The 27,332-nt window shown below is 37.5% G+C and overlaps 1 protein-coding gene across 3 annotated transcripts; it reads left to right on the top strand.

Moving 5' to 3' along the window:
- Positions 1–72: 72 nt before the first annotated feature.
- becn1 (beclin 1, autophagy related) lies at positions 73–27,332 on the top strand. 3 transcript variants are annotated; one of them, XM_063037556.1, is made up of 13 exons: positions 73–196; positions 4,098–4,226; positions 6,966–7,033; positions 8,415–8,473; positions 11,988–12,078; positions 14,157–14,293; positions 15,504–15,698; positions 16,868–17,014; positions 18,809–18,958; positions 20,526–20,586; positions 21,823–21,965; positions 25,037–25,053; positions 26,711–27,332. In XM_063037556.1, exons 1-13 carry the CDS (start codon positions 136–138, stop codon positions 26,716–26,718), a joined length of 1,266 nt encoding a protein of 421 aa, XP_062893626.1. In that variant the 5' UTR covers positions 73–135; the 3' UTR covers positions 26,719–27,332. The 3 variants fall into 3 exon arrangements, with proteins under 3 accessions (XP_062893626.1, XP_062893625.1, XP_062893624.1); XM_063037555.1 differs by lacking the exon at positions 25,037–25,053; XM_063037554.1 differs by having other exon boundaries at positions 25,037–27,332.

Here is a 27,332-nt window from a genome sequence, read left to right as displayed (position 1 = left end):
CAACGTCACAAAGGACGTCACAAAGGACGTCATAAACACTACGTCTCCATTGGTCGCCGCCGTGTAACGGAAAAAGTATTAAGTCACTTCCGCCGTGAGGGGGAAGGAGAAAAAAAGTCCGGAGACGGAAATTGAATGTTAAGTGGTGAAGTTTGTTCTTTTGGGGCAACACCGTGGGATGGGTTTGGGCTGAACGGTCAGCAGTTGTTTTACATTTATCTGGGTCGGGGGGCGGGTTAGGTAGGCGTGTGTGTGTGTGTTTCTGTTTCTGCACGTCTGTTTCCCTTGTTGATACTGGAAGTTATCCTTGGCAAGTGGGGATGGGGGTGGGGAAGCGTTCTTTGCTTCTATTTTCCTTTAATTCATCTGTGTATTTATTACAAGTATAAAGTAAAGCGGTGCGTTGCGATCGCGTCTTAAAAATGCAAATCATGATAACAATCTGAATGGGCCTGCATCTGTAAAACAGAAACGAAACGAAGTTTTAGGTCAGTAATATTTGAAAGACTGCTGACCTGAAACTGCGATTATTTCTCTTTCCGCTGATACTCGTTACTCGCTGATCTGAGTCCTTCGGCATTTTCTGCGTATTTTCCCACATTTGCAGTTTGTACTTCTGTTTATAATTGTAACAGTGTTATTTGTGATGTTCTGTTATTGTCAAGATCTGGCAGAGGCAGGTAGTTTTAGTATTGAGTCCTCTGCAAAGATTAGGCAAAAAAAAAGAAAGTAATGGTTTAATTGTGAAGGAAAATTGCTGGCAGCATTTGAAATTGTCAGTATTTCTGCATGAGACATGATTGTATACATGGCCTTGGCAAGGTCCCCAGGGGAGCTAGTACACTAGGCTAGAGCTTATGGGATCCAAGGAATTTAAGTAGACTGATTAAAATTGGCTTGGTAATGGGAGGGTTACCATGAACAGTGGCTTTTGCATTTGCGAGTCAGTGACCAAGAGTGCATTGGTGCTGGGACCCCTATTTTTTATATGCTAATATTGTCGCTGTGACTGCAGAAACTATGATTAATAAATCTGCAGCTGATAGATAGTGAGGAAGGTCCTGGAATGATATTGATCAGCTGGTCAGTTGAGCTGAGCCATGGCAGATAGATTTAATCCTGACATATCTAAAGAGATGCCTTTTGGTGGGCAAATAAAACTAGGATTATGCACTATGAATTATAGGGCCTTGAAGAACAAAGATCTTTGTCAACAAGGTCAAAGATCCCTGAAGTTGGTAGATAGGTTGGTGAAGAAGGGGAATGCGATATTTGTCTTCATTATCTGGGGCTTAAAATATGAGAGAGGTGGTTGTTACTGGTATAACTTTATAAAACATTGGTTGGACTACAGGTAGAATGCCATGTGCAGTTCTTTTTGCCACACTATAGTAGGAATGTGAATCAGATGCAGAGAAGATTCACCAGGTTGCTTGTTGGGACGGGGCACTTAACCTATGAGGAGAGATTGGATAGGTCATATTTGTTTTTCTAGGAAAAGAAGAGGGTAAATGGGGACCAGATGAGGTGTATAAAGTTAGAAGAAGAAACCTTTTCCCATGGAAGATGTGTCAAAGACCAGAAGGCATAGCTTTTTAAGTGAAAAATAAGAGTTTTAGGGGAATTCTAAGAAAGGATGTTTTTATTCAATGGAGTGGTTGAAAGGAGTGCTTAAGACAGTGGTGGAGGCACACTTAAGAAGTAACAGCACAAGCATTTGAATCACCAAGATACAAGCTAGAGAAAAAGTGGTGATGGTGGGCTGAAGGTCCTGTGTCTGTGATGTACGATTATTTTTCAATCAATTGCAGAAGGAGCTTCTATTCCTGTTAAATGTGGTGAGTTATTTTAACAATGGATACATATTGACACAATTATACATTTTCACTTTCCTTTTTTACATGGAGGTTGGTGAGTGTGGAATGATATGTTATAGAATTGGAGAAACTTTTGCCACTTTGTCTATGCGCTGAGTGGGGGGGAGGGGGGAAACTGCCTGAAATGTTATTCTACCTGCTGGCACTTGGTTTCTAGCCCTACAGATTATTGCTTTTCAAGTACATGCCCAGGTACTTTCTAAATATGATGAGGGTTGATTTTTTTTTCCCTTTGCTCCTGTTAATCTCACAATTGCTCTAAATCTATGATCTGCAGTCTTTAGCCTTCTAAGGGGAAGCATCCTTTTTATTCAGTCTCAACCCTTCAAAATTCTATTCATTCTCCTCTGTTCTGAAGAAAACCATCTCAACCTATGCAATTGTTCTTTGTACCTAAAATCCTGGCAATATTCTCAAATCTTTGTGTACTCATATATTTCCTGCAAGTTAGTGGCCAGAACTGCACGATTGTACTAACTAATGTTGTATGCAGTTCTAACATCATCTCCCTTTTATGTCTTGTTTAAAAAGCAAGCTTATCTTTATGCAAACAACAGGAATTCTGCAGATGCTGGAAATTCAAGCAACACACATAAAAGTTGCTGCTTATCTTTATGCCTTTATATATAGTTTATCAACATGGTCTTTTCCTTATGACGATCTAAGGACAGACACTCCAAAGTCCCTCTTTTCATGTCATTCAGTATCCTATTTATCTTGCCTTATTATGCATCTTCTAAATGCATGAGTTTTCTGTTTTGAATTCTATTTGCTGTTTTTCTGCCCCACTGACCAGACATTTGTATCTTCCCATAGTCGAAATCTTTACTACCCAGTGTCAACTGTGCAGCTAGTTTGTATAACTTTTGCAAACTACCATCCTTCAACCTCTCAGTCTAAATAATTAATACATATTGCCAAAAGAAAGGAACTGAATCTCATGAAACTCCACTGGTAGCATTCTTCAATCACAGAAATCTCTGTCAACCATAATGCATTTGTTTCCTGCATTGAACCAATTTTGGATCCAATTTGCCACTCTCCCATTGGATTACATAAGCATTTTATACCAGCCTAATCAAAATACTGCTTTTAAAAAAAAGACAACGTTATTATGTAGTCAGCCCTCATTAACTTCTGAAAAAAAATCAGTCAAGTTAGTTTCCTCTCTAACTGCTTTTAATAGGCCAGAATGACATTGCCAGGTGTTGGGGTCCGTATCCGCTTAAAAATGAACTACTGAACATCAGTGAAATAGTGCTGAGTTCCTCCAGCCTTTTGTGTGTGTTATTGAACATCAGACATTCATGATAGTTGCATAGAGAGATGCTGATGTGGATGGTTTTGATGGTGTTTTGAGGGAGAGAATGGTTAGGAATCTCTAGATGGAAGACAGTTGGTATCGAGTTGCTATTTTGCTCTGGCTCCAGTTCCCATTAGGAGTTTGACTCAGTTTTTCTTTGCAGTTTAACTCTCCTCTGTTTGCTTTTCTCACAATTGTCTTAGCTATTCATCTACTCGGTATGACTCAAATTCCCTTTATATCTCTACGTGCCTTCTATTGTCTCACCTTGGCATCAGTTTGTTCTTTTAACTACTGTACTTATAAATTGACCTTGTATAGAGCATCTATTAGAATTAGGATAACAAGAATTGAATCTATGATAATGACCCTTTAATTTTTAACATAATATTAATTTTGTATCGCTTATGAACTTAGCTCTGTAATCTTGATTCTGAAGAATGATAAATGTTCCCTCTTCCCCCCCGCCCTCATCCACAATTACTGAGTTAGTATTGATTCCCTCCAGTGTTTACCAAATATGCTTGCCTTTCACCTCTGCTTTCTGTTTTATGGATGAATATTTTGTCTTGCTATATACTTTTATAAATTGTATTGAATTTTTTGACCCAAGTTATTTGGTCACAGAATTTATGCTGGCAAATTGCTCATAACCTGCGTAAGGGATGAATTTAATGAACCTAATTATATTGCCTTACTGTGTAGTGAACAATCTGGAAGAACTCAGTGGATCAAGCAGCATCTGTGGGAGGGAAGAAATTTCAGCTCGAAACCCTGCACCAGGACCTTAAATTCTTTTTCTCTCACAGATGCTGCTCGACCAACTGAGTCCTCCAGCAGATTGTTTGTTAATCTAGCTTCCACCATCTGCCATCTCATGTCTCAGTTATCTTATTGCATGTTTTCCCATCTTGTAGAAATGGAGGGGTCAAAGACATCGAGTTCTACTATGCAGGTGAGCTTTGTATGCCAGCGTTGCAGCCAACCTCTCAAGCTGGATACATCCTTCAATGTCTTGGATAAAGTCACGATTCAGGAACTCACAGGTATGAGATATTAATAAATATAATGTTTTTGTTATTGTCATTAATGGCTGTATTGGTAGTACACCCTTCTCAGTCAAATGGTTGCAGTTGGAGATTCAGTTTTTGGATGTGATGATGTGGCGTCTTGCAGATGGATGAAAATACTCTGATGGACAGTAAGTAGTTAAGTGTTACCACCCCCCGCCCCGTGTCATACCCAGTATTAATCTCTTGATCAACTATTTATTTTTGGTATTTTTACATTTTATTTTGTTTTGGATCTTGCTGTGTGCAGATTCTGTTCTGTTTTTTAAACCAGTGAGTATATCTCAATGAATACTTATTTAGCTGTTAAGAATCCAATGGTCAAAAAAGATGCTACATAATTTCAATGATGGATTTTTGTTGAATTTAATTTAGAGTAATTTAGTTTTTTTGTTCTAAGTGATAATCCAGAATCAATAATAAAATGTCATGTGCTTATGGGAAAAATTAATTGGATGTATTTTTAATATCTTCCTCTTGTAACGAATATTATTTGTCGTCTTTTAAGACCCCAAAACATTCAATGGACTAAATGTTTCTGTAAACTTTCCCAAACTTAATACAGAGCACCATGGTTAAAAACAATGTACTCTGTTATTGGTAAGCCACTATGTTTTTCGGTGCAACAGAAAGTTGCTGGATTTGATCAGTTTTCAGCTTTTGTGTTGGTGATGGTATTAGTTCAGTGGTGATATCCATGTTCACGTTTGGCTCTTTGTCTTTATGCCAATGAGGAGGAATTAAACTTGAGCAGAATTGAAGTGCTGAGGGTTTCTGGTATGCTCTGCACTGGTGGCTGAGATTAAAGATCTATTAGTGAGACTTGCAAGGAATAGGCAAATTACTTGCTGTTGTGTCAGGGAACAATTATAGTTAGGAAGTGCAAAGTCTTTTAGTAGCGATCAAAGAAGTGTTGGCTGAATATGGAAAAACCTGAGGGTAGTAAAGATGGAGTAAACCTTTTGGTGAAAGAGTGTTTTAGAAAATGCAAGAAGGTGGGAGCAGTGGGTGAAGGTGAGAAAGGGAACTGCTGATCCATAAATTTGGCCCTTTCAAATCTCTAATCTTAGAAAGGTATTTCTCAGCCCCAAAGTTATAAGTTTTATTTAAAATTCTAGATAATGTCATGCATGTAGTGGGAACAATAGACTTGTGAAGTGTTTTGAACACAAAAATATTCCAAGGGTCTTCACCGAGATATAAGGAAAAGGTTCATCACAGATAGATTGGGGGTGATGGAGGCATAAAGGGAGATGGTTGGATTGGAAGAGCCTGGAGTTAAGACAGTTGTAGGCAAAAAAAAAAGAAACAAAATAGTGTAAATGCTTAGCAACTCAGGCAGCATTTGAGGAGAAAATTAGTGTTGATCCCAAAAATTAACGTTTCAGACAAAGCAAGGTTTCTTCCTCAGATAAAACTGCGGCAGACAGTATAGAGAAATTGGTTATCATAGGAAAGGGAGAGACTCAATGACAAAGTAATGATGGAGCTAGATGAGAGGGGTTGGTAAAGTTATTAATTTACAACACAAAGTAGATGGGAGAAAATGAATAAAATCTGGAAAATACAACTGCCAAAAATATTTGATAAAATGACTGGAATTGTTGGTTATCTAAATTCGACATTAGCTCCAAAAGTAGTAATAGGCTGCCATTGCCCAGTGATTGATGACAATGGTAGATAAAGTGAGATGATAGAGACACAAAAAACTGATGAAGGGTCTTTGACCTTAAATAGTAACTGTTTCTGTCTGTACAGGTGCTGCCTAACTTGAGTATTTCCAGCATTTTCTGTTTTAGTTTCTAATTTCAAGCTTGTGCAGTTCTTCATATTTTTTAGAAATGACTGGCATTGGGTAAAGTCTGTCGTGGAGTAGAATATGGCTGTGTAAGAGCAGCAGGTTACAAAGGTCAGAATTGAAATGACCAGGGTGTGACTTTAAACATGCAAAGGAGAGTTTTAAAAATGAGATGCCAGACACTAATGGGAATCATAAGGTTGGGCAAACAAGACAGTTAACTTATAGTAGGAGTCTGAAAATGAGAACATTGCATTTGTCAATTAGACAGGTGACAAAAGGATATACTAGGGGGTTTGATAAAAGACTAATTTACAGAGAGGTGACACAGCGTTGAAAAATGGAAGCTATCTCTGAGAGAGTGCTGAGTGACTTTATAAATTAATTTTGTGTGATGGAATAGTATTATAAAAACAGCCTTGTATGAAGTAAGGAAATGCTGCTGGTTCTTAAGCCTATCACCTCTACTGGGGAATAGGCCATCAACCACAGCTCACTAGAATCCTCTGTCCTGTGTAGCCCATTGAAGATCCTTCCTCTCCCAGGGATAAGGTTCTTGGAGCTTCTGCTGTCGTTTCTGTAGAGCTGGGTTTTTATGGGATGCGGTTGCTAGTCCCATGCCCAGCCCTCCTCCTCTTGCAGCTGGGCTTGGAATTGCCCATAGTGGAGTTAGAGAAATGCTTAGGTTTTATATCATCTGAATAAACTGAAGTCCTGCTCACAACTTTAGTAACACTACCCTGAAGATGCTCAGCAAGTTGTTGAATTCTTTGTGAAAATTTTTAGTCCATTATTTTCCTTTTCCAAATGTATTTAGTCAACTACTAGTTAACGTTATGTGGCTTATTTAAATTTATAGCATATTGAAATCAAAATTAATTATTAAAAAACTCAGTAAGACAATTTTTTTTTAACAGCTCCTTTAGTTACAGTTACTCCGGTAAAACCAGAAGAAGGCAGGGTGGAAGATGGCAGCTTCCCTGAGGTAGGAAATTAACCAGATATCTACAAATTTCAAAGTGTGTCTATTGTGTTTCTGGGGCTCCAACTACAGTTTAATTGTAATAAAAATTCTGGATTGTTGTCTGTGCTCAGTACAAATATTGTGCTCTGCTTAAACTAGGAGATGTTGGCATTTATTGATCCTATTGTTTGAAATGGACAATGAGGACCTCATTATGTTTGTTTGATACAGTTTTGCAGCTTTATGGTGCAAATGGATATGATGGTGGATTGAGGGTGGCAGGGTAGACAGTGAGGATGGAATCTTCCTGTGGACGCGGTGCATCATTCTTATTGCTATCTTTAGCATATATGTACTTTCATAAAACATATTGGTATTGTTTAGAAAAACTTAAGTTATGAAATTTTAGAACTCTCTCTTCCTCAAGGGCAGTAGAAGCAGTATCTTTGAACATCCATAAGGCAGATGTAGTTGATAGGCAAAGGGGTGAAAGGTAGATGGGAATGCTAGGTTGAGGTTGCTAGCAGATCAGTTGTGATCTGATTGGAAAGCAGAACAGGCTGAGTGCACTACTCCAGATATTGTAAGTTCATTTTTTTTAAATAATTAAAACAATAGAACAAAATATGCTGTATGCACACACATTTAAAAATGATGAATTGTTTAAATTAAATCAATGGGTAGGAAATAACTTCCTATTCTTTGTTTAGCCTCACTAATTTAATTCAATCCGAGGAAGTTCATGCTCCACTTAATTTGCAGTCCATCAGAGCAGTGCAGTGATTTTAATGATAGCATTTAGCTGAACATAATGCTGGACTTCAACCTGAGGTTGGGTGTCCAGTTAAATGCATAAAGGCCAACAGTAATAGAGTTGTCAGCTGTTATGAGCTGAACCAATAATTTCTGGAGGGGATTAGTATTTGTTTTCTATTTGGAGAGTTGGTCTCAAGTTACAGAATAGCTGAAAAAATTAACAATCTCAAAATAGCTGTGGTTTAAGAGAAAGTCTTTGTTGCCTTTCCTGGCAAAAACAAGCAGATGAGCCAGTGTTACACCATTAGAGATGTTAAGGTGGCTGCTCATTGTCCAGATCCCTTGGGGGAGAAAAATAGGGATTACCTACTGCACTATATTTCACACACAACTTTTATAACTAGAACAGGTTAATAAGTCTTTCATCCCTTGGTTTTGTAGAATCTTGATATAAATTAGCTCACCAGCAAACCCATAACTGCCTGTCAAAGTAACTAATTTTTAAGTTTTGGTTTTGGGTATTAGTTCAGTGCCACAATAGGTATGTGATTTTATAACAGTAATTCCACTAATTAAATTATTTCAGGAAGTGTGCAACTTGATAATCATTTTCATCGGTTTTTACTAAAAATGCTTTATTTTTCAGGAAATTTGTATGGAAAACAAGCCGGATGGTGTATCCAGAAAATACATCCCTCCAGCTCGGTAAAGACAAATGATTTCATTCTTTTTATATGGGGCGATTTTAAAAAATTTTTTTGCTATGACAAAGACCATTCATTTATCAATCAACAGTATAAATGCTGATGAACTAAATTTTGTTTCAGGTGTTGGGTAATAAACTTTGGAGAAACTCTTCTTGTTGCTAGATGATTATCAGATAAAATCTCTTTCCTGCCATTCTGTCAGGAATGACAAAGTAGATCCCTTGACTTGCTTTTACAATACCTTTTCATAGTGGTAGGATGTCATTTGGATTGCTATACTAATGCCTGGAGGAAAAAAAAAATGGTGGTTTGTAGAAGGAAAATAAATTGAGCAAGTGGGTGTGGTGCATTATGCTGCATTTACTTTTCAAAATTTTCTTGGCTTTTGCTGTGGGTAATTCTGCTTTGCAGAATAGGCTAATGTATTTTTATCAAATTGTTTTGCATGTTATTGCTGACCTATGTAAAGCAAAAAGTTCCTATGCTAGCACCATTGGTGATGTTGAGTGAGCTGTTGTTTGACAATACAAACAGGATAGTCATCCAGTGGCAACTGAGGATAGATTTAAGAGCTAGAGATCAGATACAGTGGATTTTGGTTAATCAGGGCAGCAGCTGATTTGGGACAGCTCTTAAAGAACAAAAACAATTGAGAAAATTGCTGGGGTTCCCCTTGTTTAATTGGGATATTATGCCATTTAATTGAGGCTGGAGAATGTTGCATGTATATCGTGTGGCTGTTAGATACTACACTGTGCTTAGAGCAAACAGTTTTTAAATAGTGGTCACTTGCATGTGCTTGTGTTCAAAAGGCAGTGATTTTTGTTACTGATAGTTGGCAAGTAATAACTCACTGCGGTTTCAAGCATTCAGGCTTGGAGATGCCAGAAACTGCTGGGAATGAAAATGAAACGATCTCACTATTTCAACAATTTATAAACCATGATGAATTTGAAGGTATTGACAAACATCTTGTATCCTATAATTAAAATGAACATTTGGAGGATGCATCCATCGAAAACATTGTTTGAAGGCAGTCCATTGTTTGCACTATGTGTCTGCACTGATCTTGTTCATTTACAGTCAATCAAAAGAACTCATCAGTGTACACTGGATGAATTCCTCCGTTGATAAAACTATGTTACTTCCTATTAGTTGTAGTACTGTAGTAGTATGGGTAGTGTTGTAATTTATTGTGTATTTCATTTAAGTACATAATTTGTTACTCACTTAAAACAGTAGTTTGCCTTTAATTTTATACCTTTTTAACTGTTTCCATGCAACTTCGGCTAATTAGGGCAGCGGCTTAATTGGGCCAAAATGTACTGATCCCGATGTGTCCCAATTAACTGGAATCCACTGTATATTTTATTATATTAGTATTATTGACAATAAGTTAATCATTTAAAATACCAGAGGGTCCAACTGCAGCTTGCGGTGCCTTACATCTCAATGTGTTTCACACTCAACAAAGTAATATGTTGTATATTATACATTGTATATTATACATGTATACATTGGCATGCAAAAGTTTGGGCACCCCTGGTCAAAATTTCTGTTACTGTGAATAGCTAAGTGAGTAAAAGATGAACTGATTTCCAAAAGGCATATAGTTAAAGGTGACACATTTCTTTAATATTTTAAGCAAGATTACTTTTTTATTTCCATCTTTTACAGTTTCAAAATAACAAAAAAGGAAAAGGGCCCAAAGCAAAAGTTTGGGCACCCTGCATGGTCAGTACTTAGTAACACCCCCTTTGGCAAGTATCACAACTTGTAAATGCTTTCTGTCGCCAGCTAAGAGTCTTTCAATTCTTGTTTGGGGGATTTTCACCCATTCTTCCTTGCAAAAGGCTTCTAGTTCTGTCAGATTCTTGGGCCGTCTTGCCTGCACTGCTCTTTTGAGGTCTATCCACAGATTCTTGATGAAGTTTAGGTCGGGGGACTGTGAGGGCCATGGCAAAACCTTCAGCTTGCGCCTCTTGAGGTAGTCCATTGTGGATTTTGAGGTGTGTTTAGGATCATTATCCTGTTGTAGAAGCCATCCTCTTTTTATCTTCAGCTTTTTTACAGATGGTGTGATGTTTGCTTCCAGAATTTGCTGGTATTTAATTGAATTCATTCTTCCCTCTACCAGTGAAATGTTCCTCGTGCCACTGGCTGCAACACAAGTCCAAAGCATGATTGATCCACCCCCGTGCTTAACAGTTGAGGAGGTGTTCTTTTCATGAAATTATGCACCCTTTTTTCTCCAAACATACCTTTGCTCATTGCGACCAAAAAGATCTATTTTAACTTCATCAGTCCACAGGACTTGTTTCCAAAATGCATCAGGCTTGTTTAGATGTTCCTTTGCACACTTCTGACGCTGAATTTTGTGGTGAGGATGCAGGAAAGGTTTTCTTCTGATGACTCTTCCATGAAGGTCATATTTGTGCAGGTGTCGCTGCATAGTAGAACAGTGCACCACCACTCCAGAGTCTGCTAAATCTTCCTGAAGGTCTTTTGCAGTTCAATCGGGGGTTTTGATTTGCCTTTCTAGCAATCCTACAAGCAGTTCTCTCGGAAAGTTTTCTTGGTCTTCCATACCTCAACTTGATCTCCACTGTTCCTGTTAACTGCCATTTCTTCATTTCATTACATTACAAACTGAGGAAATGGCTACCTGAAAATGCTTTGCTATCTTATAGCCTTCTCCTGCTTTGTGGGCATCATTTATTTTAATTTTCAGAGTGCTAGGCAGCTGCTTAGAGGAGCCAATGGCTGCTGATTGTTGGGACAAGGTTTGAGGAGTCAGGGTATTTATAAAGTTTTGAAATTTGCATCACCTGGCCTTTTCTAATGATTGTGAACACCATAGCCCTAACAAGCTAATTAAGGTCTGAGACCTTGGTAAAAGTTATCTGAGAGCTCAAATCTCTTGGGATGCCCAAACCTTTGCATGATGCTCCTTTTTTTCCACTCTAAAATTGTACAAAACAAAAATAATACACTAATCTCGCTCAAAGTGTTGAAAAGAATGTTTCATCTTTAACTTTGACTTTTGGAGATCAATTCATCTTCTACTCACTTAGCTATTCACAGTAACAGAAATTTTGACCAGGGGTGCCCAAACTTTTGCATGCCACTGTATTTCATGGAATTTCATCCCACCCTGAGAGGGCAGGGAAGGAAAGTGCACTTCTCCCTTCCAATTATGCTCTCTAACAAGCTAGTCTGTTTTTAATGTAGAATTTCTTGTAGCAGTTTGCAATGAATTAGTGAAATCATTCAAACAAGTTAAAATTAAAATTTCCATCTATAAACAAGCTATTAAAATACATGGAATGTTCTTAATTGTGTTAATTTAGTAATATTTTTATCAGGCTCTATGTGTTGGAAGTGAAAATAATACAGTTATATTCAAAGAAACATAGTACATAGAATTGTATGACTTTTTATTTAACTTTAATAAAATCCTGAACTATTTTGTTTGCATTAGGAACTTGTTAACAGGCCATAATCTTTTGTAGGATGTTGTCCACTGAAAGTGCTAATAGTTTTACATTAATTGGAGAAGCTTCTGATGGTGGGACAATGGAAAATTTAAGTCGAAGGCTCAAGGTAGGTTTGTCTTTAACATTCAATTATAGTTAAAGTCAGTATTTTAAATTTAAGTATGTCTTACAAGCAAAAATATCTAAGTGAGATAATGTACACCTTGATAAAACAGATTAACAAGTCTATAGGAAGTAAAATGTTTAACAAGGAGTGATGCTCACAGTAAGTGAACATTATATTTAAGACTTGAAAAAATCTATGATTTGTTCAGTTTCATTTATAAAAATTAATTTAAAAGTTGGTGTTGTGTAATGTCCCCTCTATTATTTTATTCATTTTAAATAAGGAAAGATTGGACCAATTAGGCTCATGTTCATTGGAGTTTAGAAGGATGAAAGGTATCCAGACAGACCTGATTCAGGGAGATGTCAATGTCTTAGTTAACAAATCCATGCCATTGAATCTCTCGTGTGGCCTTGTACCATTAATCAAAATAGTTACAGCTGTGGTCCATGTGACAAGGAAGTGGGGTGGGGTAAGACAACAGTCGTTGAGGAACAGTTTCCAAATGACTTCCAGACTTAAAAAAAAATTAAACATCATCTCAATACATCCCTTGGAATGGTGACAACCACCTGCACGGGAGATCTCCTTCATATGACTGCTTTGCAGAATAAGAACTTTCACACTGGAAAGGGACCCAAACTACAGCCTGTTCCCGGCATTCTCACAGGACACATTTAAGTAATTACTGCAGTATACAAAGCTGGGAAGCTCTGATAAAAGAGCTAGCAACCTTCCCCATCATTTAAGTACAGCAACCTTCAGCTGGTGACTATTAGAAAAGTGTCCTTTACCTCTACATCTTATAAATTACTCAGTCTGCCCAGTTACCCTCCCTTATCATTCCTGAGAAATGATCATAGCCATCATGTGTTACATGACAATGTGCTCATAGTAGTGTATCTTTCACCTCACTGCAGCAAAGTCACAGAGTATCCAGTACATCCCTACAAATAAACTCATGGAATAATTAAGAGACACACAATTAATAGCTTAGCCTCCATAGGACCCTTGATGTTGGATTAATGATTGTTCAAATGAATAGTAATTTGAAAAATGTCATCCCAAGAAAGGAAGCAAATATTCAGTGTTACACTCTGATATGCAAGTTCTAATTTACAGTACTTCCTGTTCCATTAATCACCAAGCTGTCCTTATTTAAATAATTCTCCTATAAAGTTCCCAGTTGAATTGACTTTATTTCTTATATCCTTCACGTACATGAGGAGTAAAACGTAAAAATCTTTACGTTACATCTGTCTAAGTGTGCAATGTGCAATCATGTTATTTATAATTTATAATACATAGAACAGTCAATGTAACATAGAAATACACTCAAATCAGTGTGAGTTAATCAGTCTGATGGCCTGGTGGAAGAAGCTGTCCCGGAGCCTGTTGGTCCTGGCTTTTATGCTGCAGTACAGTTTCCCGGATGGTAGCAGCTGGAAAAATTGTGGTTGGGGTGACTCAGGTCCCCAATGATCCTTCATACCTGGGAGCCCACAGTAAAATGTCAAGGTGTCTTTCAAAAATATAGGCAATGTCAAAGCACTGGGCCAAAATTTAAGCATGTGATTATAATTCTCCCATTACTGCAGGTTCAGTTCTCCAGCATTTCCACCACCCTCCTCCAAGTCTTGCTCCTGCTTTTACATTGAAGCTCCTACATTTACGTTGAAGCTCCTACATCAACCTTTGTCCTTTTGGCGTTGCACTTGCGTTCATTCACGCAGTGACAGAGCACTGAAAATAATCAGAGTTTCCAGCATGGAGATTGGCTCTTTGGCCCATTGAGTTGGCAATGTTCATCAAACATTGTTGACTAGGAATGAACATCACCAATAACCTGGCCTACTCCAACCACGTAGATGCTATGGCCAAAAAAGGGTGCCAACACCATTTATTCATCTTTGCTTGGATAGGTGGAGTTCTCTGTACATTTCCAACATGATTGACATAATATCAGGATGTTAACTGATACTGACGTAGTTCTGTTCTTTTTCTGGAAAGTAAGTGTAACAGAGGAAATGCATGGCATATGCAGGGTATGCACTGATTCTGTCCTTGTTTTTAAATAGGTGACTAGTGATCTGTTTGACATAATGTCTGGTCAGACAGATGTGGACCACCCTCTTTGTGAAGAGTGTACAGATACGTTGCTGGATCAATTAGACCAACAGCTGAATGTTACAGAAAATGAATGCCAGAATTACAAGTATGTCATTGATATTAGTTATACTGTAGAACTATTATCCAGATCTATTTCAGTTGTGGGGGGGGGGGGGCACAGAAAGTTTAGTTAAAGGAGTCAAGACTGCAAAGTTATAGTATTCTTGCAATTAACCAGGCTTAACTTTATAGTCAGTTCTTCTTTGGATTGTCATCCCACTATTTTTATTTTAAAATAAAACTATTCCTATTTTTACGTAGTACCTCACTATTTTGTTAGCTTTTGCACTATTTTTCTTTGTTTCAAGGTCAAGTTTATTGTCATTCAACTATACACATATAAACTAAGCAAAATATTGTTTTTCTGGGGGAAAGTGCAAACACACAGCACATGTAGTTATGATCCAGTACATACAGTCACAAAATATCAGCACATGTCTCTGAGTGGCATGGCCTGAAGATTGATGTAAAGTGCATGTATATGTAAGACAGTATTTACTTTATTTCTTATTATAATGTATAGTATATTCTGTGTTGCACTGTAGTGCTGCCACAAAACAACAAATTTTACAACATGTGTAAGTGATAATAAACCAAATTCTGAGCCATCTCTTTGAGCTTAAACTCTCAATGTAATGTTAAGCTTGAATCTAAATTCTATAAATCCAGAGACAAGTAAGGAGCAAAGCATACAGACTGTTCCTTAAGCCATATGAATCAATTTGAATCATAAGCTGGTGCTTGTAAATCAATCCATCCCCTAGAGTGACTGGACAGAGATGATTTCAGTTATGATTTTTTAAAAAAAGTATTTCTAAAAGAAATCTTGCACTAAAATTATAATGTGCAGCAGCAGTAAAACTCATCCTTCTCTTCATTTGTTACTGTTCCCGAGGCCTGCATTTATTCCCATTTCTGATTGCCCTTCAGAAGGAGGGAGTACATTGCTGTCTTTTAACAGTGCAGCTCATAAAGGTTTTTCTTTCAGATTTCTAGTAACCTTAATATTTTGCTGCTGGCATAGCAGACTCAATAGGCTGAATGGCTGAGTACTGCTATTTTCAATCCTCAAGTATCTTCCACTCTCCAACTGTAATGGAAGCAAGTTATCCCCAGCCCCAAGGGATTCCCTAAGAGAAAGATTGCACCATAATGTTTTTTTCTAATGTTTTAGAGTAACATCTTCAAAATTACTTTGGTTTTGTTGAATATAATGCCCACAGCTAAAAAGAGTGATTAAAGTGTTCTTGGTGTAGGAACTGTTTAGAGATCCTTCAGCAAATGAGTCAGGAAGATGAAGAACAGCTTCTGGAAGAGCTAAAAATGCTGAACTCTGAAGAGGACCATCTAATCCAGGAACTTGGAAATGTAGAAGAGAAACGGAAGAAAGTAGCAGATGATTTGGCCAAGGTTAGAGCAGAGACTGACAGACTCAATCAAGAGGAAGCCCAGTGAGTAAACAATCGTCAATGTAATCGTTTCTGTCTGGTCGTCTGTAAATTTACTACTGTTTGATAGAAGTACACATTAAACTCTCCGTCCTTACCACGGTTCTTGAATCTCGTACCAAATGTTGTAGAGAAAATAGAGGCAAAACTTTATATGAAGTAGCATGTTTAAACAATGATCTCCCTTCTCTTTCTCCAAGACCTCCAGTCAAAAGGCTAGATTAGGATGGCATGGCAGTGTAGTGGTTAGTATAATTTTCCAGCACCAGCGACCTGTGTTTAATTCCACACAGGTCTATAAAGAGTTTGTACGTTCTCCGTGTGACTGTTTCCTTTAGATGCTCCAGTTTCCTCCCACATTCCAAAGACATCCGAGTTCGTAGGCTAACTGGTGGCATAGGCTCATTGGGCCGGTAGGACTTGTTAACATGTTATATCTCTGAATTTTTAAAAAATTGCTCAATAAATTGATGTTAATTTAAATGAATGACATATTTCTCATTAATATTAGTGCAGATGGAGCCAACAATGGACTTGGTGAAGAAGAAAGGCTTAAGGATATTGAATGCTACTTTTGTCACGTTATATAAATTTTGAAGCAGTTCAGAATTTTATTGCAATTCTCCTTTTCATGTAAGCCAGAAACTTACCATCAGCATTTCAGAACAAAATTATGAGTTGTAAGTTAAAAACACAGATCCTCCCCACCTTATTAACACCCGACTTCTGTAGAGCCCATACATGTGAGCAAGCTGTTAGGAGACCAGTGGTATGGATTTGCCTGCTGCTGCAGGGCTGCAAGCATCTTCTGCTACCTGGGAATTTGGTATGCAGTCGCACTTCTGACTTGCGAACTATCTGAGTTACAAACAGTTCACAGGAATGGAACCCTGACATAACCTGGGGATTGCCTGGACAAGAATTCAGAAGAATGAGTCTGCTCCAGCATTTGAAAAGGTTTTCAGCCTCCATTCTACTTTGCTGATTTACATCCATTGGTTCCTGCTGTTTCTAAAAAAAATATTAGTGCAAATTTTTTTTTGGCACCCCTTCAGTAAACTTCGTTACACTAAGGTTTTTGTTGTTTTCATGTATCTATAACTTGTGTAAACAAAAGTCATTGCTGACTGTGACCATTCTAAGATTAACAGCACATTTTGCTTGTGTAAAAGGTACCAGAGAGAGTACTCTGAATTCAAAAGACAACAGCTGGAGCTTGATGATGAGTTAAAGAGTGTTGACAATCAAATGCGATATGCTCAAATTCAGCTCGACAAACTCAAGAAAACCAATGTTTTCAATGCTACATTCCACATATGGTGAGGACCAGTCACCTTGTATCTGTGTTAAACTGATCAGCTTTTATTGTTGTTGTCATCAGTGGATTTTTGTGTTAATGAACATGTTACGGTGACGTTCTAATCAATTAATGATTTAAATTTGGGATGCTGCTAAGTCTATAACGATGGACTGGTGTCACCTAAGAAGCAGTTATTAATGCTGTGACAGGATGTAAATTTATTCTCATTGCTGTCTTGCTTCTGGATTCTTTTATATCTGTTGCTTTGTATTCACTGAAAGCTTATTCAGAAACTGTGGAACATAGGGGGTATTGTTTTTGATATGTGAACAAAGTGGGTTTCCATTTTTAATTAGTGAGAATGGGTTTGGAATTAAGTAAAGTGAGGTTTGCTTTTCCCTGCTATACAATAATGCTTACAAAAATAAAACTGTGAACAATTTATACTGGCCTAAACCCACTTAATTGCTCATGCGGGTGTAACTGGTGGTGAGGGTTCAATGGGTTGGAAGGGCCCGTTACTACGTTGTATCTCTGAATAATAATAAGTAAGAAGTGGGATCTACAACAGCCATCGTAACAATACGATGTGACCTCTGGGTGTAGGATTTGTTCCAGGATTATCATGGAAAATATGCAAGAATATTTTTTGTTTTTGCAAATATGCAAGAGTTTTTTTTTAAGGGGATTGTTAGCATTGGAATATTCAAGACAATACAGTAAGGAGTTTCAACTGTAGCCCCGAGTCTCTACCATTTGACTCATCCTCAGCAATTTACATCTGATTGTATTTAAATTTACTGTCTTTCTTTCTTGGTCTTGATCATTAGTCATTGTTATGTGCGTTAAATGTGGGTTCTCAAAAGTACTGAAAGCATTGATTATGAATGTAAAGAATGAAAAGGCATTGCATGTTTTATTCTTGTAAATATGTTTTTATTATGAAGTTTATTCTGATATATAAAAATACCGTCCCTTCAAACTGTCCGGTGGGGGCGTGCCTTATTATTGTCAAAAGCAGCTTCTGTTGTGATTAGTTTAGAAGGTGCAGCTGCTTTTCCCATTGGTGTCCAGTTTCAAATATTCTGGATGTATAAGCTAGCACACGGAAGGGGCTTGCTCTCTTCCTTTATTTAAGACAAGACCATTGGGAAGGTGTGCTTTGCACGCACTTTTAACTAAGTATGTTTGTTGAATGTACGTATGTTGATTATTCAGCTTTGTAGTTTCTGTAACTTGGGGAACATGAATGTTTGGTTGAATTTTTACATTTATAAATAAATGATTAATATACTTATTCACAGAGAGTGCTTTCTGTATCACTCGCCAGACCAACAAACCTCATTGAACATTACACTGATAACATATAAAACTCCTTGTAAATTTCATCCAGTCCATTATCAAATTACTCTTTGCCCACCACACTTGGTTGATTGTGATTCCCTGTGTGAAAGGTACAGGAGATGTGTCACAACTTAAGTTATTGTTGCTAATTTTGTGTGCAAGTTTGATGTGATATTGGAAGGGACATTATAATTAACATTTTCATTGTATGCATAATATCACATCTTTAGTTATGTTTATTTACCAAAGTTAAATCTTTTCTTGAGTTTCACTGGCATAAGTTACAACAGACCAGATTAAAGACTACTCGTCACACCTGAATCTTGTAGTCATGACCTGAAATTTTGACTGTTTATTCCCCTCCAAAGACATTGCTGAGTTCCTCCAGCATTTTGTGTGATTTGCCTTGTATTGTTTGTGCATTTTTATTTTGATGTAATTTTTCATTACTGAGCAATTTGAATTACAGGCACAGTGGACAGTTTGGCACTATCAATAACTTCAGACTAGGGCGTCTACCAAGTGTTCCTGTTGAGTGGAATGAGATTAATGCAGCTTGGGGACAGACTGTGCTACTTCTGCATTCACTGGCTAACAAGATGGAACTTCGATTTCAAAGGTGCATTCTGAAACTGCATTTGGTGTGTGAAACTTGTAATTACAAATCTTCAAGTGAGCTGGTTTAAGTACTCTAAATGATAAGTAACTTAAAAGCCAGATGAGCAATTCATTACAGAAGTAAGGACAAAATTGTTTGTGCTTTAATAATTTCAAATAGAAGGAAAGAAATTTTAGGGAAAAAGAATATTTCCTTCAGCATACATTAACACAATATAAATATGTATCCATCACCTAGGCCATGCCCTCCTCTCATTGGTACGATAAGGGAGGGGGTACAGAAGCTTGAAGGCACACATTCAACAATTTAGAATAGCTTCTTCCTCCCCGCCATCAGATTTCTGAATGCACGTTGAACCTATGAACACTGCCTCGCTACTTTTTTTTCTCTTTTTGCATATATATTACATAGTTGTACCACTATGATAGGCAATTGGTTGCAGATATATTTCAAGGTTGGGGAGATTTGATATGCCACCCAAGTTGCCCGCAACTTTCTATAGATGTATCCTGGACAGCATTCTAACTGGCTGCATCACAGTCTGGTATGGGGGTGGGGGTGATCACTGCACAGGATCGAAATAAGCTGCAGGAAGTTGTAAACTCAGTTAACTCAATCATGGGCACTAGCCTTCCCAGCATCCAGGGCATCTTCAAGGAACAATATCTCAAAAAGGCGGCATCGATCATTAAGGACCTCCATCACCTAGGACATGCTCCTCTCATTGCTACGATTAGGGAGGAGGTACAGAAGCCTGAAGGCACACATTCAACAATTCAGGAACAGCTTCTTCCTCTCCGCCATCAGATTTCTGAATACACATTAAACCCATGAACACTGCCTCACTACTTTTTTTTCCTCTTTTTGCACTGCTTACTTCTGATAGGAACTACATGAATAAGAAAAAGTTAGCCAACACCAGGTCTAGTACTGCATTTTATTTCAACTAAAATTTTTACCTGATGGAGCTGATGCAGGACAGTTCTTGGTGAGGACATTACTTTTCTAGTTTGTCCTCAACTATGCACTAGAACCCAATTAGCAGCTCCTGTTCTGAATGTGACTGGCAAAACAAAAAATGGCAGAGATGGGGCTTCTTGGATTTGTAAGCCTTTAGTGAACACCAATACATGAGCTCTGAGTACCCTAAATATTGTTCCGTTCACGATCATAGGTTTAGGAAAACAAAAGGCCCAAAATAGGAATATAGTCATTGAGAGCGGCGCCTTTTAAAGTTGAGGCAGTACTAGGTTGTATTAGCTTTGCAGATTTTTCTTCATATTCAGTTATTCCAACAGGACTTGCTGCAAGCTATCTCATCATTGTACTTTGGAAAATTGTTATTAACAATTGATGACATTCTTCCCCTCCGCCCCCCCCCCACATCGTATGCTCTATCAGAGAAGCAAGGAAGTGTTGGTGATACCTTTTGATGTCGAGAGTTTTCTTCTAAGATTGACTGCAAGGAACCAAACAGTTTATATGGAACTTGTCTGAAAATGCAATTTCTTTTTTTAAAAAAAAGCATACAAACCTTTTTTATTTATTAGGTGTTTCTATTTTGTAGGTATCGCCTAGTTCCTTATGGAAATCATTCATACCTGGAATCACTTACAGACAGAACCAAGGTCTGTATCTTGGTAGTAAAATAATCCTTGCTGAGTTAACAAAAATTACTTTGACCATATTTTTGTTTTCTGCTAATAAACCGATTTAAAAGTTGTAATCTGAAAATAGAATGAGGTGCTTAAAGTGAAATAATTTTCAAAAAGTTGTAAGTTTTGAAAAGGAGGAATAACCAGGTTTCAAATGTTACTGCTTTAAGATAATGGGTTAGATTCTCTCTCTTGAGAAAAGAGTTAAAAGTCCACTGTCAACATGAAACTAACATGACTATAAATTAAATGAATTTGGGAACATCTCATACCTCATCTATTTGAGGCCAATGTCTGTAGCACTAGTCATTTAATTCTCATTAGAATGATTTTGTGTGTCTTGCAATTAAGCTGACGGCATGTGTATGTGTAAGTGATGAGGAGGAAATGTTTTAGCATGCAGCATAACTGCTACAATTGGAAACATTTCACTCCCATTATTGGTCTTTTTCTTGGTCATTTTTGCTGTTTATAAATGGATATATTATACTTGGCTATTCTCACAGAAAAGGGTATTGCAAGCATTGGTTTATATGATATACTGTTAACTTTCTGTTTGGTAAATGATGGTTAATGATCAGAAATAAGATGATGGTAGCTAGATGCAAAGTTTATACATCAGTCTAATAGAGTGATGGATGCAAGTTTGCATTTTCTTATCCCACAGTCTTCCCAGTTCAGCAGTGTCATTTGGGGAGGAACTAAAGAGAGGTCACATATAGGCTGTCTCTAGGAGTGAGAGGGTTCTACTTTCAGATGCCTATAAGTTATTTTGATCCATAAGTTAGAAAATGCACAAAAATCAGTTGATATGATAAGAAAACCTTCATGGTACTGTAATGATCGGCACCAAAAGCACACAATACTGAAGAGAACGAACAATTGACAAAAGTGAAGGAGGGAAACTAGTTCTGTTCTTTGTAGCAGCAAACTGATGTTGGACTTTTGAATTGAAAAACATTATGGGAGCTTGCCTGCATGTACGGATGTCTGTAATCTGGGGATGGCCTTTGTTACTTAGTGGAAAGTGAAATCCTTAGCCCCCTTCTGCACTTTTCTCATTCTTGGTTGATAATTCCAGTAATGGAAGAACAGAGGGTGTTCAATCATTAAATACAGAAGAAGTCAAGCAAACTTCTTGGCAGTGGGTGGAGGGAGCAAGGAATATTTTTTTTAGTTTTGTACCTGGAATTTAATTTTCTGTTTTAGGAGCTGCCCTTGTATTGTTCTGGGGGACTGCGATTCTTCTGGGATAATAAATTTGATCATGCTATGGTGGCTTTTCTGGACTGTGTACAACAATTTAAGGAAGAGGTCGAAAGAGGTGACACTGGCTTCTGTTTACCATACAGGTATTTAGATTGGTTAACTAGTCAAATCTAATTCTAGTCAAAAATCATGTAAGACTTCCATTCAAATGGCATTATCAGTAGCAAAGTATGCCTTCACTAAATTTACCAATTTAAAAAACAAAATAGGAACCAGTGTTCAATAAGTGTGTGTTATGTTTCTCCTTTTGTTCTGGATGTTGTCACCTGGGAGTGACAACACATAGAACAGAAACAAAGCCCTGTGTTGCATAATCAGTCAGACATTTTCCTCTTGAAGAAAATGGAATTTAATGCACACTGCAGCACAATCCATTTCCAAAAACACTTTCATCCCCAAAGTAACAAAAACACAATCTACTGATTCCAAGTAAATTCCTGCAAGAGATCTTTTGGTTTCCATTACTATTGATTTTGTAATCCTCCTTGTATTGTGACTGTATTGTGGTACTTATGGTCAAAAATCAGCATGCTATTTTTAAAGTATATGAAGAATCAAAACTGTCAGTTTGTCTGCAGTTCTTATAAACTCTGCATGTTTCAATATATAAACATCATGCTTACTACAATGCAAAGTTAATACCTGAGTGTATGAAATGAAGTCAAATGAGGATGATTAAAAACCTGAGTTAAAATGTGTAATAGATTTTGTATAAATGCATAGATGCCATTTTACAGCTACAGTTAATGACCAATATGTTGGCCATTAAGGGTTTTGTCATCCTTATACCCATAAGTCATAGAACATTACAGCATAGTATAGGCCTTTCAGCTGACAATATTGTGTTGACTTTTTAGTCTACTCATTCTAACACTTCCCTCTTACATAGCCCTCTATTTTCTATCATCCATGTGCCTATCTAAGAGGTTCTTGTATGCCCCTAATGTATCTACCTCAACTACCACCCCTGGCAGGGCGTTTCACACACTCACCACTTTCCTCCAATCACCTTAAAATTATGACCCCTCATATTATTTCTGCCCTGGGGAAAAGGTCTCTATCCACTCAATCTATGCCTTGTTATCTTGTACGCCTCTTATCCTGTACACCTCTATCAAGTCACCTCTCATCCTCCTTTGCTTCAATGAGAAAAGCCCAAGCTTGCACAACCTATCCTCATAAGGCATGCCCTCTAATCTAGGCAGCATCCTGGTAAACCTGGTAAATCTCATTTGTACCCTCGCCAAAGCTACCGCAACTTGGGTTGTTTCCTCTGGAGCGGTGGTGCCTGAGGGGTGATCTGATAGAAGTTTATAAGATTGAAAAGCATGGGTACAGTGGACAGACAGTATCTCTTTCCCAGGGTTGAAATGTCTAATACTAGAGGCATACATTTCAGGTAAGAGGGGGGTAATTTCAAAGGAGATGTGAGGGGCAAATTTTTAAGAGTTGTGGGCGTCTGGAATGTGCTGCCTGGGGTGATGATAGAGGTAAAACCATTAGAGACTTTTAAGAGACATTTGGATGCATGAATGTGAGGAATGGACGTTGTATAGGCAGAAGGGATTAGTTGACCATTTAATTACTAATTTAATTGGTTCGGCACAACATTATGGACAAAAGGACCTGTTCCTATGCTGTTCTGTTCTAAATTCCTATAATGAGGCAACCAGAATTTAATACTTGGAATATTATGTTATCTAACCAGGGTTTTATAGAACTACAACCTTATTGGGCGGCTCTTGAACTCAATCCAACACACCATGCACCTGAACAACCCTACCAACTTGTGCAGCAACTTTGAGGGATCTATGGATGTGAACCCCAAGGTCCCTCTGTTCCTGCACAATGCTTCGTATCCTGCCATTAACCCTTTATTCTGCCGTCAAATTTGACCTTCCAAAGTGAATCATTTCATAAGGAGGAAAAGTAATACATTTGCAGAGCATCTTGTACTATTATTAATTCACTACTCCTGAGAAAGGTAATGGCTTTCTCATTGGCATGGATAGGTAATTGGTTAACCAATAGAAAACAGAGTTGGGATACATGGGTGTTTCTCTGGTTGGCAATTGGTGGTGAGCGGTGTGCATTAACTATCTGGAAGAGAGGACTGTGTAGTGGATCCAGGTTTGCTGATGACACTAAATTGAATGGAAAAGCAAATTGTGCAGAGGATACGAAGAGTCTGCAGAGAGATATAAATAGGTAAGCGAGTGGGTAAGGGTCTGGTAGATGGAGTACAATGTTGGTAAATGCAAGTTATCCACTTTAGAAGGAAAAATGGAAGACCGGATTATTTAAATGGTAAGATTGCAGCATGCTGCTGTGCAGAAAGACTTGGGAGTGCTTGTGCATGAATTGCAAAAAGTTGGTTTGCAGGTGCAGCAGGCTGTCAAGAAGGCAAATGGAATGTTGGCCTTCATTGTTAGAGGGATTGAATTTAAGAGCAGGGAGGTTATGCCGCAACTGTATAGGGTACTGGTGAGGCCACATCTGGAATACTGCATGCAGTTCTGGTTTCCTTACTTGAGGAAGGATATACTGGTTTTGGAGTCGGTGCAGTGGAAGTTCACCAGGTTGATTCCAGAGATGAGGGGGTTAGACTATGAGGAGAGATTGTGTCGCCTGGGACTGTACTAGCTGGAATTCAGAAGGATGAGAGGAGATCTTATAGAAACCTATAAAATTATGCAAGGGTTAGGTAAGGTAGAGGCAGCAAAGTTGTTTCCACTGGTAGGTGAGACTAGAACTAGGGGATGTAGCCTCAAGATTCAGGAGAGTAAATTTAGGACAGAGATGAGGAGGAACTTATTTTCCCAAAGAGTGGTGAATCTGTGGAATTCTCTGCCCAATGAAGCAGTGGAGGCTACCTCAGTAAATATATTTGAGACCAGGCTGGATAGATTTTTGCATAGTAGAAGAATTAAGGGTTATGAGGAAAAGGCAGATAGGTGGAGATGAGTCTATGATCAGATCAGCCATGATCTTATTGAATGGTGGAGCAGGCACAACAGGCCAGATGGCCTACTCCTGCTCCTATTTCTTGTGTTCTTATGACTGAAATGAGCTCAGTCTAGTGAAGAAATGTCATTGGGTTCAATAATGACAGTTAACTTTGTTTTCAGTTACTTTTGTTACTTTTCCAATATAGGATGGATGTGGAAAAAGGTAAGATTGAAGACACAGGAGGAAGTGGAGGATCTTATTCTATTAAAACTCAATTCAACTCTGAAGAACAGTGGACTAAAGCACTCAAGTTTATGCTTACCAATTTGAAATGGGGACTGGCCTGGGTATCTTCTCAATTCTACAACAGATGATTGCACACTATATTTCCTTCTTGAATCTACAAAGGTTTTGCTGAATATTGTTTCTTAATTTAGCCTGTCATTATTGCTTGTAGAAAGCTGTATGCTTTCCTAGAGGAATCATCCACATCATCATCAAATGTGGGGAGAAATTGGAGAACTGGCTAGCACAGTGGATTTGTCTTTCATCTCTGGACACTGTTCCAAATTAGATAGTTGAAACTGTTGGCTATTTGTATGAAATGGGTTACTTTAGTTATTTTTAGTGTAGTTAAATAAGCCTGAGGTTGCATCCCAAAGCTGTACCCAGTTCTCTCTTTGCTGGCCACAGGGTGAGTGGTGCAAGACATTAAAACAAAGAATATGACCTGCTGGGGTAGGGTTTTTTAAATTCTGATACAGGCATACCATCAGAGTGGAGACCTCTTCTCTGCACCCTTCCTGAGATTACTTAATGCTGAGACTGAATGACTCAACATTAAAATCACTTTTTTTTAAAGCACAGAAATGGGGTAGGGTCAAAATATTTTGCTTTATTGGTGAAATGTACAGCTAGATCTTTAGGGCATTATATACTGAATTAACATGTGCTGCACAAATGCAATAGTCTTCTATATGCATATGAAATGATTGGAAATAACTTTGTTTTTTGATAAATCATTAGGGTGGTATAAAGACTTTTTGAGGACAGATACAAAAGCTTTTCTGTGCCAACCCACTTTTTGTGGTATGGTCTCTAGATAATGTTGGATTGATTCAAGATTAATTTCATAAATCATGTATGCTTTAATGTTGAGTCATTAAAATGACAAATGTTAGGCACTTGGAAGTTATTACTCAACTGGACATATTGTTTTACATCATGGGTTGGAATAATTACAAGAGACTATAAATAATTTGGGAAAAGCCATTAAACACAAATAAATTTGTTGTCTGAACAATAAGTGAGATTGGTTCTGTTACAACTACCATCTCACACTTTCTCTTTAGTAATTATGTGTATATACTGTAGTTCTATTTATAACAAATTAAGTTTAGTGCGTTGTGCTGCTGGTTGTAGATCATACACTGATGTCATGGCTGACTGGGCAGGATCCATTAATTAGTTGAGGCATGATGACATCCGCACTAAAAGATTAAATTTACAATGTAATCATTGCATAAATTCCATAATCTATTCTGCAGTGGAATACTGTAAGATAGCGGTGGTTTTATAATCTAAGGATATATTAAGCTTCTGTCAAAATAATTATTTCTGAGTAAAGGCTTGTTTACTTATCCGTGCATACACCTGATGTTCCATTTGAAATGGTGTAAGTGGCTCCTTTTTATAAGGCGTTATAGAAAAACATCTAAAAATTCTGACAGATTTAAGAAATTAAGTATGATTTTCCATATTGTAACATGCCTTTACAAAATTGTTTCAATTGAAACTTTTAAAATATCCATACATTTTGAATATATTCTGAGTATAGTTTCATCTCTACAATATATTTCATTTAATCTTTTACTTGCAGTGAATTGATTTCCATATCTATTAATGGCCCAGCTGTTTCTATGTCTATCTATTGTCCGTATAAAGCAACTGGAGATTTGAGGAATTGAGAATACTACTGTTAGGATGTTGGATATATCCATATATGACAAAAATCTACAGCTACATACCATCTAAAGACTGATCTGGGAAAATAGAAACAATTTAATATAGACACATTTATAATTTAAAGTGACAAGTTTTTTTGGTTAAGGATGTGAACTACAATGAGATGTTTACTATAGTTTCTCCCATAAGGTGATATAACATGTAAAACGAAAAATTCAAGAGCTGAGAATTGATGTCTTTGGCAAGGTTTATATTCTTTAAATGCTAGCAGCTATAATCATGTACTTTTGTGCTTCAGTAAGCATTAGTTTACAAAATGGAGAAGCAGCTCTTTCATGTAAAAAGCTTGAACTTTGCATAACCTTTGCAGCCTTTATGTTGCTGAATTTTCAGCTTTGCAAACTGCAGCTTTGTGTGAATGTTCACAATATACGTATACAACTGGATAGGTGCAATGTATTACTGTATCTTAGTGCACTGTAATACAATGATGAAAGTGTTCACTTTCTATATGTAATAAAATGTACTCATAAACT

Source organism: Mobula hypostoma, chromosome X1, assembly GCF_963921235.1.
Source record: "Mobula hypostoma chromosome X1, sMobHyp1.1, whole genome shotgun sequence".
In the NCBI taxonomy this organism is placed as follows: Eukaryota; Metazoa; Chordata; class Chondrichthyes; order Myliobatiformes; family Myliobatidae; genus Mobula; species Mobula hypostoma.
The sequence above is the reverse complement of the archived record's forward strand: the minus strand, read 5'-3'. Positions and strand labels throughout refer to the sequence as shown.